General features: G+C 39.0%; 1 protein-coding gene across 1 annotated transcript; it reads left to right on the top strand.

The window, feature by feature from the left end:
* Positions 1-274: 274 nt before the first annotated feature.
* Positions 275-6905, top strand: LOC119652473 (4-hydroxybenzoate polyprenyltransferase, mitochondrial). Its single transcript, XM_038056643.1, has 4 exons — positions 275-1017; positions 1075-1583; positions 1643-1831; positions 6573-6905. Exons 1-4 carry the CDS (start codon positions 723-725, stop codon positions 6786-6788), a joined length of 1209 nt encoding a protein of 402 aa, XP_037912571.1. The 5' UTR covers positions 275-722; the 3' UTR covers positions 6789-6905.
* The last annotated feature ends 6579 nt before the right edge of the window (positions 6906-13484 follow it).

Genomic DNA, 13484 nt, shown 5'->3' with positions numbered 1-13484 from the left:
AGGAGGAAGACAAGCAGATTACTCGAGGTGCACATCAAATGGTGCAGATTTATCTGTGTTACCCTCAGCATGATAGATTGACTGATAAAACCTTAAAAAATAATATCGTGCTGTCATTCCGCTAAATATTTTATTCATTCCATACCCAACATATATAAACCACAAAGTAATAATTTAAAGACAGAAGATACGGTTATGTAAATAGAGCCTATAACAACAAAATTATAGTTTTTTTTTATGTTTTCATGAGTAAATTCTACCAGTAATGACTAAAAAATTCACCGTCATCCATAGATAGCAAGTCTCAAGCGCTCGAATCTAATTGGAGTATTGTCGTGACCGTTCGTTCCCTTCCACTATCGTGAATATTTGTTATGACAATTCGCCTGTCACAGTTCGGTTGCTATCAAGAAATAACCTCAAAGTACGATGCGAAGGTGGAGGAGCATTCGGAGTGAAGTGTATTCGTTCGCTGTGTGAATCAATTCCTTCACTAAATTTAAACTCGCTCATTTCTCGACTCCTCTAAAATGTCCGCAGGGTCCTAGTTCAAAGACGTCCTACATCCCTAACACTGTCAGTGACTTTATCGCGCTCGGTACCAAGGTCAACGAGTTTTTTTGCTCTTGGTGCGGATACTCATGTGCCATTCCGGTTTCCTAAATAATACCCAACAAACACAAGCAAATAGCTAATCTTGCCAGTAGTACTAAAATGACATAATGAATTTCCTGCGGCCTGTCCTTTTGCGCAACGTGAAATTATTGAGTTGTCGGCAATTCAGCAGTCGTATTTTGAGTTCCAATTGTCGTTATCATTATGTAAACAAGCAAAAGGTGGTTGCAAACTCGTTAGTTGTAACTAGCTGTAGAGCAGTCAGCGATAGTCAGAACCGAGGGACAACCTATACAAGAGACTTGCAGTCAACACAAGTAGTAACACGTGCGAGTGTCCTGTCAGGAATCCAATCCTCCATCGGGCCATATGCCAGGCTAATGCGATTGGACAGACCAATTGGTAGGTACATATTTGATCCTCTGGAAGCATGCGAACTCCTAACCTTCTCCATTTCAGGGTCATGGTTACTGTATTGGCCTTGCGCATGGAGTATAAGTCTCAGTGCACCAGCTGGCTGCTGGCCTGACCCTCTGATGCTGGCTCTTTTTGGGGCCGGGGCAGTGATAATGCGAGGCGCTGGATGTACCATTAACGATCTCTGGGACAAAGATATCGACTCCAAAGTGGAGCGAACTAAATCAAGGCCGCTCGTTAGTGGCGAAGTTAGGCAGTTTGATGCGGTTGTATTTCTGTCGGCGCAACTGAGCTTAGGCCTCCTGGTGTTACTGCAACTGAATTGGTACTCAATACTACTGGGTGCCAGCTCGTTAGGTTTAGTTATCACATATCCCTTGATGAAACGGATAACATATTGGCCCCAGTTAATGTTGGGAATGGCCTTCAACTGGGGAGCATTACTGGGATGGAGTGCAACGCAGGGTGAGGTCTCCTTGACGGCTTGCTTGCCGCTTTATGTCGCAGGAATTTGTTGGACAATCGTTTATGATACGATCTATGCACATCAGGTTAGGCTATTCTATGTTAAATTAAGAAAATATGACTAATTCCACATTATTCACTACAGGACAAAACTGACGATTTATCTATTGGCATCAAATCAACTGCTCTGAGGTTCGGCGATAACACAAAATTATGGCTATCTGGGTTTTCAGCAGCGATGATTTCAGGTTTAGTCACATGCGGAGTAGTTTGTGAACAAACCTGGCCATACTATGCAGCTGTAGGGGTGGTGAGCGGCCATTTGATGCAGCAGGTATGTAGCTGATAATATTTTTCTCTCCCCATTATCACTGCTATTCAGAAAATAAACTACGTGCGCATATATATGTATATGTCACGATTAGCTGATATGTAAATAACTAACAAAGACTAAAGACAAAAAACAAATGCTCCCGTGCGGCCGTGTTGACTTTATTCTGGTACTGATACATATAAGGATCACGTAGAAATATCTAAGGATGACCTCTTCGGGTGCAGTAAATTTTCACGAAAAAGAAAAATAAAAGTAGGATTTTCTTCAAACCTTTCAGTGTATCGTAGTAGTATAGTAGCATTTCTACACACGCCTATTGTGCACATCTAGGATAAACTTAAGAGGACTTTTCTGAAAAATTTCTCAATTTAGCAGTATATTATTATTACCTTTATTTATGTAGAAATAAGGATGGCATGTGTTTCGTAATGATATTACGAGATGGAGGATGGTCAAAAGATAGCTCCGGCATTCAGGATGGTCTTCGGATCATCGCCCATCAGGTTTGTCATTACAAATGGCGCCCAACGTGGGGCTCCATTTCGGCTCAAAACTTCGTTTTGATGTGTCGGGTAAAGACACAATAGTTTCTCCAAATTGTCTCCGGCTAGGCTACAAGTTCACTTGACTCCGTTTTTTAACTTTTAGGTTACACATCTTCTCCTTAGAAGCAAGTGTCCCTAAGTCTTGTAGAGTAGGGTGTCCATGGTAGTTTCTCGTGTTTTTTGGGGACTTAGAGTCTCTGATGTGTGCGATAAATCTTTGACGAAATAAGCAGGCAGTCGGCTAGATGCTCTGTAGTTCCGTTCTCTATGATTCATCCTCATTTTATTTTTGGACTCCAAACAAAGAAGATTAATTCCGCGCAATACATTTTCGCTTGATTTTGCTTATTTAATATTCTGCAACAGGGAGCAAAAATTTAGCGGAAGAGAGGAGTGTGCGAACTTCATTTTAATTTAGAGGCCTAAATTTCATATAAGTGCACCTTTGTAATTTTTTTTTTCAATTTTTTTAACTGGGTAGGTTGGACATATTACACTTTATAGTGCTCACATTTTGAGTTCTAACTTCTTTATCTTCTTGACTGTTTTATGGAAAAGAAGAAAGTGGGAAGTTCCATCAAGCATGGATGCCGGATAAGTAACGGGTCTGTGAATTGTCGAGGATAAAAATTTGCTGTGGTATAAGTTAGTGAGCAGTACACAAGAAAACTTCTTATAAACGCATAAAAGATATAGGACCCTTGAAAATGTCTCTTTGTCTACTAAACTACTGAATGTAGGTCAGTAAGATGTTCTACAGTGTCCGGATAACTATTAGAGCACAAGGCTGTCGTACGGAAAGCCGCGGTTCTCCGGTGGCGGTGGGATTTGTATCGTGATTTGACATTGGATACCAGTCAACTCAGCTGTGAATGAGTACCTGAGTCAAATCAGACGCAATACTGACCACAACGGTACACTACAGTGTACTGTAGAGTACCGTTACGGTCTTGAATGAAGTGCATTAACCCACTTCAAGGTCCTCATCCAATTGGATTGTTGCGCCAACTATTTTTATTATTATAAGATGTTCTACAGATAGGGCAGGTAGGCTAAAATACACATTTTTCCGGCGAAATGATGATGAATTTGTTTCTAAGATTGAACTTTCAGAGCGAATTTCATGATTTTTTGGTGCGTAAAAAAATAGCACCCAATGCATTCCTCTTCAATTAGTTTTGACTCCTCCGACAGGTCACTTTCGATACGACTTTCAAACAGTCAATAGCACAAGGGGAGAGTATAAAAGAACTTTTGGATGCAAAAGATTTCGATATTAAACTCCAGGAATTCTTTGAAAATTTATATGATCTTGAAATTAGGGTCACAAAGGAAAAGTTTAGTGGAGATTGCACGAACTGTTGGGAGGAGTCGAAAAGTCATTATAAATTTGATTGAAGAATCCGAAGATTTACGGAAAGTCATCAGAGCGGCCACGGACAACATGACAACTCAAGAAGGAGACTTCTGCTCTTATCAAATCAGCAAATGAGCTGGCAATGAAACAAAGGATCGTAGCTTACGGAATATAATTCAACACTGAAACAACCGGTGACGGATCTTCACAAGAAACATCGTTTGGCGTTTTGCATGCGGCGGATTCAATAGAAAAAATGAAGACGTGTAAATTTTTCTGAAGAGACAAAAATTAATTCAGGTAGTCCAGATGGCTGGCAATATTATTTCTTTGGCATTCGGCAAGAACAAATTACTCTAAGCGAACGGCAGCATGATGTAGAGTCCGTTGTGGAAAACGGCAAAACATTTATGCATTTTTCTTCTGAAAGAAAAAAAAAACGAAATTCTCGATTGGCCATGAGAATCAACCATAATCGAAATTGTTTTGGAGCTACCTGTGCAAAAAACGATTATTATTAGAAAATGTGTTAAAGAACTACATAGAAACGCTCGCAATGTTGTGGAGTAGTTAAATGTAGTAGAAGTCCAACTAAATATTAGTGGAAGAATAAAGACAATATAAGTTTAGTTTATGCGTGTGCTACTTCTTTTACGCACCTAAAACCATAAAATTCACCTTAAAGTTATTTGAGAAAAATCGAGAAATGTGTCTACCTGTCCGTTTGTAGAACATCTTACTGGCTAATTTAGAAAGGAAATCGAGTGCCCCCTCCCCAAAGTTACAGTTGCATAGACTATGGGCACATCTCCATAACTTGGGGGGAATTTGACAGGGAGAACATGTCACAAATGCGGTCAAGTAAGTCATGAAACGAAGACTTGCAACGAAAAGGAGAGTTACATATGTTCTCTGCATGGATCGTCACGCTTCACGCACTTCAGGCTTGGGCCGATGTCTGGTCTTAAGGAGGAACTGGAAAGGGACAGGATTCGGTTAACACGATGTGCATATTACAAATCAACATGCACCACTGCCAAATCGCCACGAGTAATTAGCGCAGTTCGCTGCGGAGGTACAAGTGGGAATTAGCGAACAGTACCGGAAAAAAGATCCAACCGCATCTCGACTTATCAGGTACCGCTGCGATCTGAGTCCGGGGCGGAGCCTGAGTTCGTCCCCAAGCCGACGGCATAGTTTTCTTTGGATTCAGTGTTTAGCGATGACGTCTTTCAGCGTCTATCTAACACCGAATGAAACGATACTAGCCTTACAAATTTGATGCTCTGCCTGCCTGGACCGCATTGTACGAGCATTATTCCCTACGCATCTCGTACGAGCTGATGACAACTACCCGCAAGATGGCCAGGATTGCCCACTTTTTATCATGCAACTAGAAGAAGTCTCTTTAAAAAATGAGAAGCTGCTACAACCCAATGGTATCCCAGTTGAGATACGCAAACTGGTGTTACACCTATTGCTAGGTGCAATCAATGGTTGTCTGAAGGACGGTATCTTTCCTTATCGATGGAAGGCGCAAGACTTGCGCTGATCAGCAAGGGGAAAGCAGCCCCTGAGCTGCCATCTGCATACCGATCATTCTATAGGCTCGAGGGCTTGCCCCAAAGCAGTTCGATGTTATGTCCTAACATTCACGATGGATGCTATTATGGAAATCATCAATGCGATTAATCGAGGTAGGCCATACAATTGCTGATTTTACAGTAATGCGCAGGGATCCATCTTTAAGCCGGACTACTGGAACAGTTCCTACGATGACCTGCTAAAATTCGGCATCTCAGAAGAGTCGCACCAGGTCAGTTAATTAGATGATACTGCAGCACCTGCCGCCAGATGCACTATTGAACACACGTAAAGCAGCCTTGGCATATTAATTCAACGGATTAGCGGATTAACTGTCAATCGTTTCAATTTTGCGGTAGGATAACCAAAGTAGTCATCTTGACTAAAAAGAGAATTCTGACCTTGCGACCTTAAGTCAAAATCGGCGTTCGACTCCAAGATGACCTTAAGTCGGATATTGGCAAACATTAGGTTCTCAGAACCGGCTGTGATGTTGATCGTGAGAGTGATCTCCGTTGTGTAAATGTGAAATTTGCATCCTTTGTCCAGAGAAGATATAAATATAAGACTCATTTGTCTAAGTCTTTAGTCTTCAAGCAGAAACCGATGTATACATATGTAACAATAAAATGTTTGGATGTATTAATTCTATGTTCAATATGACTTTGAAAACATACGATGTGCTACTTACAAATGTCATGTGAAATTGCCCACATAGAAACAGAATCTTGAATACCTGAATCGTCCAGCTTCCGGTTTCTCGGCTTGCTTCTACTTGTTTTAAGAACTTCTGCATACTTGCTAAATAATGTTCAACTCTCACTATGGAACCATCTCGATATCACACCAGAGCAATTTCATACTTTCTGATATATGTATGTAAAGTCGCATCAAAATTTTCAAGAAAATAAATAGATTACTGCTAGACAGTATTATCATGATAGATACCCTGCGTCAGACACTCGTTTGAATTTAAACAGAAATGCTTACATAATTTCAATATAGTGGAGGCATTTTTCCACATGTTTTAATGGGGGTACTAACAATCTTGAATATTTTTTATATATTGTAGTATTGCGATATTTATGAGTTAAGTGTAGATTCTAGAAAAAAAAACTTCCGATCCAACCAAATAAAAACTGTGTGAAAAGCATTAACTAATCCCTCTCTAACTTTATCACTTATTCTTACATACTACTACTCCAATTAACTTTAACACAATCGCATTTAATTTTCAAAAAATCTTTCTTTTCAGATATATTCATTAAATATTGACAATCCCTCCGATTGCGCGAAAAAATTTATTTCAAATCATCAAGTTGGTTTGATTTTATTCTTGGGTATAGTGCTGGGAACGCTTTTGAAGAAAAAGGAAGGTGATAAAAACACTAATACAACTTTAACGGGTACACAGCAGCCATCACATGTGATTCAACTTACACCAGCAGATAAAGTTCTAAACAAATTTTAATAAGTAGAATTTAAGGAAGTTTAAAACATGTGTAAGAGCTATACGAATTAATTTATACCAAAGGTTTTCTACCATAAACGGGACGCTTACATTGAAATAAATGCAAGTTGCATTGTGTCTAGAATGTTTTTATTATGATTTGAATTAACTTGGTCTAAGGATCAATTCCCGGATCAAATTATGACGGCATCAAAGGTCTAATTTTTGTAATGTAAAAAATACTACCGCAGTTTCTTTTTTCCTTTCTTCTTTTCCTAAAAATGAACGTTCCGATTGTGATTGTGAATTGAAGCCGAAAACACTATACATAAGAGGTACAACTTCGTAATGATGAAAAATATTTTTATGGGCCAAAAGAGGTATGGCAACATATCTGCACAGATCTACATCCATAACACGCCTACCGCCGACACGAGCGGTTCTTCCCTGACTTGGGTCTCAAAGCAACAACATCAAGTCGCACTGGTCAAACGGAAAGAATAAAGATAGGAGACTACAACTTGGCGACCGTTGATAATTTCTCCTATCTAGGGCCGAAAATCACAATCGATAACAGTTACGACGATGAAATCCGTGCAGGGTTGTTGTCAGCCAACAGAGCCTATTTCAGCTTATAAAAACTGTTCCACTCCGAACGTTTCATCATAGGGTCAAAACTCTTACTGTACAAGACAAAACTCTTGCCAGTCTTCATATATTCCTCGGAAATTTTGTTTCTTGGCACGAAAAATTGCTAACTTTTAGCCGAACTCAAGAGAAGAATCCTCCGAAGAATTTTTGGCCCCCTATATGACGATGCACGATTCCGTAGCCTATATAACGACAGAATTTATGAGCGATACCATGTGGTTCAAATCTGGCTCAATAGGTTGCGATGGGCGAGTCACTTAATCTCTATGGATGAGGATGATCCAGACCAGAAAGTCAATAAGGGCAATATCTATGATAAAAATAGATGTCGTGGCAGACTTTGACTCAAATTGAGTGATGGTATAAGCCAGGACGCCAGACAGCTTTTAGGGATATCGAATTGATGGACATTGGCGCAAAACCTAAGGCATGCTTGGACCGGTTGATACTGGTTGTTGCGCCGTTGATAATGTTATTGGGTCTTGGATTGACCCTCCTGTTTTTAAAGTCTCCCCTTAAGTAGAAAATCATTCCATTTAATAATGACCCCAGACGAGGGCAAATATATGCCCTCGCGACTCTGTTAGCGAAATTATTAGCCTTTGTTCATCCTTTCTAAGCATTTTGAAAAGCGTTCATTTCTAACTGTCAATAAATATAATATTAAGAACTATCAAAATTTCAAATGTTCATCCATAGTTAACAATTCCACACATCAAAAACAAGCATTATAGATAAAAGTCATATCTTAAAAAGCTTATTACTACCCAAGCTACTTTACGAGAAGCAACCTATTGGAAGAGAGGTAAATCCGATGCCGGAGAAATATCTTACATAATATGTAAGTTTTTTTATCAACAACGTATTCATTTTATTGTATCTATCTCAGCTAGAAACTGTCAATAAGTTTGCATCTTACAACTAAGGTTAGCATATGTACCTTCGCAAAATTTAAAATACAGTCGAACCTGGTTAATTCGAAATCGATTGGACCAATGAAAAAATTCAAATTATCAGGAGATCTGTTCACTTGCTGTTCCCTTCTCAAGTTGTAGTTGATTGGCAACACAGCCAGCAAGTAGATAATAGCTAAAATAAACCTGAAACGTATCAACGAACACCTCGAAAGATTGATGAACAGAGAGCGGGCTGTTTTTAGTCTTGATCATCCTGCACTGAACACATGAACACCCTGCGGATCATTTTGGAGCAGTGCGTGAATTTCAGATCTGCGCTTCAACTGTTCTTCATCGATTTCGAAAAAGTTTTCGACAGCGCCAACAGCTATTATTAGGACGATATATAATTACGGAAAATGACACATGCTGCTCCGAGGTAGAATATCAAAGAAATTTGAGATCCAAATGGGTTGCACCCGGTAAGCGATATTGCTTCTTCTTGTTACTGGTTACGTTTTTCATGCTCCCTTGTCCGGAGGACGTAGAGAGTTTCGATGGACCATGACTTCTTTCATCAAAAACCTCTGATTTTGCTAATGAAATCTAATTGTAATGAAATCTCATCGAGTCATGGAGCTTGGCCAAATAGCTATAGATTTTTTTTAAAGGAGGGCAAGTAGAATCAGAATGAAGATAGACACAAGGAACGAGATTTTCGGATTGATCAATTTATATATCTTGGAAGCTCGTTTCTGCCAACGGTCGCACTGAACTTGATGTCGCTCGAAACGCTAATCCGCCCTCGCTGTTTCTGCCGACGGTGGCACTGACCTTGTTGTCGCCCGTAGAACTAATCCGCCTTCGCTGCTTCGTCAAAAACCTGGAAATACAGTTATCTCAACACCAAGATAAAGTTGAGACTGCTCTCTGCTCCCATATAGCTGTTGTAAATGGTGATCTCTCCGCGAACTTTGAATGAGACATACGTGTGCGCTCAGTAGTGTAAGCAATTATAGACAAATAATAAAGATCATGAAATAACAAGCGTGGACATATTTCATTTATAACATATAATACACATAGCAATTGAAGTAAACTTCAATGTTATTGGCCAACACTTGTCTGATATGATTTCGAAAGAAGAACTTCGTCGGCGCAGAGGCCAGTTATCCGTGAACATGATCATCAGAAGGCGGAAGTGGCAGTGGATAGATAACGCATTAGTTGCCCTAAATGCACAAAAAGATTTTATATTGGTCACCATATTTCCTCTACCTTGGGTAATTCCCGGAAGTAAAATGCACTTTTTCCAAAAAAGAAATGTAGAAAAGAAAGTAACGGAACCCAAACAAAAGAGAATAGCTAACTCACATTATTTAGCTTCAGTTCTACATTACAATGGTGCTCTAAAAAAACAATTTAAAATGAAAGCTATATTAAAACTAAAGGTTTCTTATTTCTTAAAGTTTTTGATATCGTTTTAAACTTTCTAATAAAATTATTAATTATACAATCCATAGAAATGAAAATTTTATTTTTGAAAATTTACTTCCATTGTTCCATGGACCAAATGTGAATTTCATTTGGTCGTGACGTGGTTACTTTCTCAACGAAATACGAAAGGTCACTGTAATGATTCAAGTAGTGAAAAAGAGCTTATGTAAACATTCAGATTTCTCAGCACTCAAAAAGATATACGGTTTAAAAATATTAAGCTCCAATTAATGCATAGAGATATCGCAGAACACAATTATTTCAGACGCATCAAGAAAAAATTTGCAAGTGATGTGAAGGACGTCAACGGTCGACTTCTCATTCACGAAAAACTTCACCACGGTTCTTAACTGTATTACATCCGTTGAGGTTCCTCCTCTTATGAATGAAATAGCTTCTCACCGTAGCATGCGGATACGGACTGTTCCTCCAAGGACAGAGAAATTATTTCAGCCATCAATGCACTCAAAGTAAAGCCGCTGGGCTTGACGGTCACCATGCAGGTTTATTGATCGCTGTATCTGCAGTTACTGTAGATCTGCTACTTCCAATCGTATGGAAATCTTGGGAATCCAAAACCTTTCCCATAGAGTGGAAGAAGGCGATGATGGTTAAGATTCCGAAGAAGGGTACCCGTTGCATGCTTCCTGCCGTTGCAAACATAATAGCTAAAATAATCCTAGAACGCATCAAAGAATATCTCGAAGGCTTGATCGACAGAAAGAAACTGGTTTCCGCTTCGGATTCTCTTGCATTGACCACATCAACAAACTGCGGATCATTTTGAACAGGGGGCGGAGTTTTGGTCTCCGTTGCACCTGTTCTTCATTGATTTAGAGAAAGCTTTCGATAGCGCGAACAGTGAGTGTATCTAAAGTGATCACTTGCTGCACCAAGGTAAAATCTGGGAAGATTTTGAGCTCTAAAACGGTGTCCGCGAAGGTTGCCCTATCACCGATATTACTTCTTATTGTTATTCTTCGTGCTGCTTTGTCCGGAGGACGTGAAGCAATAGAATGGACGGTGGCATCTTGACTCAAACACCTCGACTACTCTGATGACATCTGTTTGCTCTCTCACCAGGTCTTGGACCTTGGCCTAATGGCTCTGGATTTGGAAAAAAAATCAAATAGAGTTGGACTGAAGATAAATACCAACAAAACCAAGGTTTTTAGTCTGACGGGTCATCGCACTTATTCTATCTACATTAATTGACAGAACATGGCACCAAACTGGATGTTGCCCGACGCATTGCCAGGGCTAGATCCACTTTCGCTGCCTTTTCTAAAATGATAAAAACAAAAGGAAATCCATGGATAGTTAGAAAAACGCGAGGATGTTAGAAAAACACCACAGATCACATCCTCAGCCAATGTCTCTTCTGCCTCAAGAGTCGATATGTCCCGGCCTATAAGGTTTCATTCCGTTCTCGTCATCGGCCATTGAAGTAGGATTTACGGGAAGTTAGAGGGAGTTGCCAAAAAGGATCCTCAGGTTAAAGAATTTTGGTTTAGAGAATACTAAGCTAAATAGGGGAAAAAGAGAGCAGGAAAAAAATGAAAAGTGTATATAAAAACAAAAAAATGTATAGGAAAATTTAAGAATAGAAATTAGGTAAAATGATAAGATGATAAGGAAAAAAGTTAAATTAAAATACACAGTACATGACTCTGAGAAATTGAAAAGGAAAAACCAAACCGCCGCTAAGAACTCCCAGGAAGAATTTTTGCTTACTAAATTTTGGGATAGAAACTGCAACTAATTAGTCTCGACTAACTTTGTAATAAAACTTGATAAGGGTGAGGAAAATAAAATCAGCAAAAGTGAGGTAAAAAGAATATATTGTGTAACGATTTATACGTAAACGGAATAAGCGCTATGGTAACAGAATTTCTGTCTCGGCAATTTATAACACAAAAACTACGCTGAAGTGTGTGGGACGTGACAAGCTACTATCGAAAGTTTACAGTAAGAACAACCCGATATTGAATACGCACGATCCCCGGGGCTGTTTAATCACTTATATGGACAATGCGGAACCGGCAATTCATAATGGGCACATAGCTCAACACTTTATCAACTGTAGGGGACTAGTCTTGAAAAGTAAATTAACTTTCGAGAGGAAGAAGAAAACATCTTGACAGACGGTTTCGTGCAGTGCGGAGGCAACTCATCAGACGCTCACCTTTGCCCTCGGAGCAGCGTGATCGCAAGTGGCGACAGATGGTAATCGCTCCATTTATATATAATCGTAAACAGGACATGAGTGCGTAAGCTTCAAATTCACAACTTTCCACTCAAGACATTTTGGAATTTTATATTATACTTAGTATCATAACGCAATACATTTAGATGAACTGATTTTCCTTTGACGTCAACTTATGCATCACTTAAGACAAACATCCACTATCTACTGCGAAACTTCTGAAATTGACAGAAACGGCTCCAGTCCTTAATTTCCATCCTTGCGGTTGACACTTTTTCAGGACTTTAATGAAATCTTCTAAAAAAAGAACCAACAAAATGAATGCACTCGTCAAGCTTCAATCCATTCCGAACATACAACTAAACTTCTCAAACTCATAAATTTCCGATTCAATGCTCGGTTTGTTCTTAGTTTGACTAATAATATAACCGAAAACGAAAAATAAGGAGGTAAACTAATACCACTGACGATTCTGTTTAAATCATTGCTATGAAAAGTGTAGGATAATCAAAGCTACGCTTACCAGTAACTTCTCTATCTTATTATATTCTAGTTGCAAACAAAAACCAAAATAAAAAATAAAAAGAACGATGCAACAAGTGTGCTATGTACAGCGTCTCAAACCAAAGAAGAATGCGACGAGACGCTTCCCGTCGCAGTATATTAGATAACAAAAATCAACAACCAAAAAGGTACCAATCTTCCCCATTTGGAATAAAAGAACAGAATAAGAATAAACCGTTAAGAAGAATTTACGTCAATAGTTCACTCTCATTCAGACATCTTCCACAGGTTTACGTGAAAACTAACGAACGTCTGGCTCCACAGTGAAATGGCCTATTCTCTATTCCTAAGAAGAACTTAAAGGGAACTTTTCCACAAAAAAGATATAATAATATACTATAGATATGAGAGCTTATTACTCTAGAAGCTGTAAAATGACTCCCGAATAAATTTTAATCTACAATTTCTGCTTTAGTTTAACAGATTGGCTAACAAACATGCTTCAAATTCAACAATGAATTGTATGCGAGTCAATGGGCTCGATATCCTTTCTAAAAATTCAAATTAAATTTATTTCTACCTAAGATAAGCTGATATCAGAAGAATTTGCTTCTATCATTTTTGCCATTGGCCTTTGAAAGCATAAGCATAAAAACAAACACTGCGTTGTATGTAGCTGTCTAAACGAACCGATTAAACAAATCTATTGCGGAATGGTACTAAAAAAACAATGGTGGGGTACGCGGGAATACCATTGCAAAACTTAGTTCATACTCAGGAAAATAAACACTGCGATGATTGCAAGATGGAAATCACGATTGGTGCCTTTGAAATTCAGCTTTGGGACAGTGAGGTCAATGAATCGAAAATCTATGAAACTGAATACGGCCAAGCTCTCTAGGGAATAAAAGCCGAACACAACTAACCCCGCCCGGAACCCGACAAAAACCAATAGTGCATCAT

The sequence above is a fragment of the Hermetia illucens genome, chromosome 3, assembly GCF_905115235.1.
Source record: "Hermetia illucens chromosome 3, iHerIll2.2.curated.20191125, whole genome shotgun sequence".
Classification (NCBI taxonomy): domain Eukaryota; kingdom Metazoa; phylum Arthropoda; class Insecta; order Diptera; family Stratiomyidae; genus Hermetia; species Hermetia illucens.
This window is presented reverse-complemented; position numbering and strand designations above follow the sequence as displayed.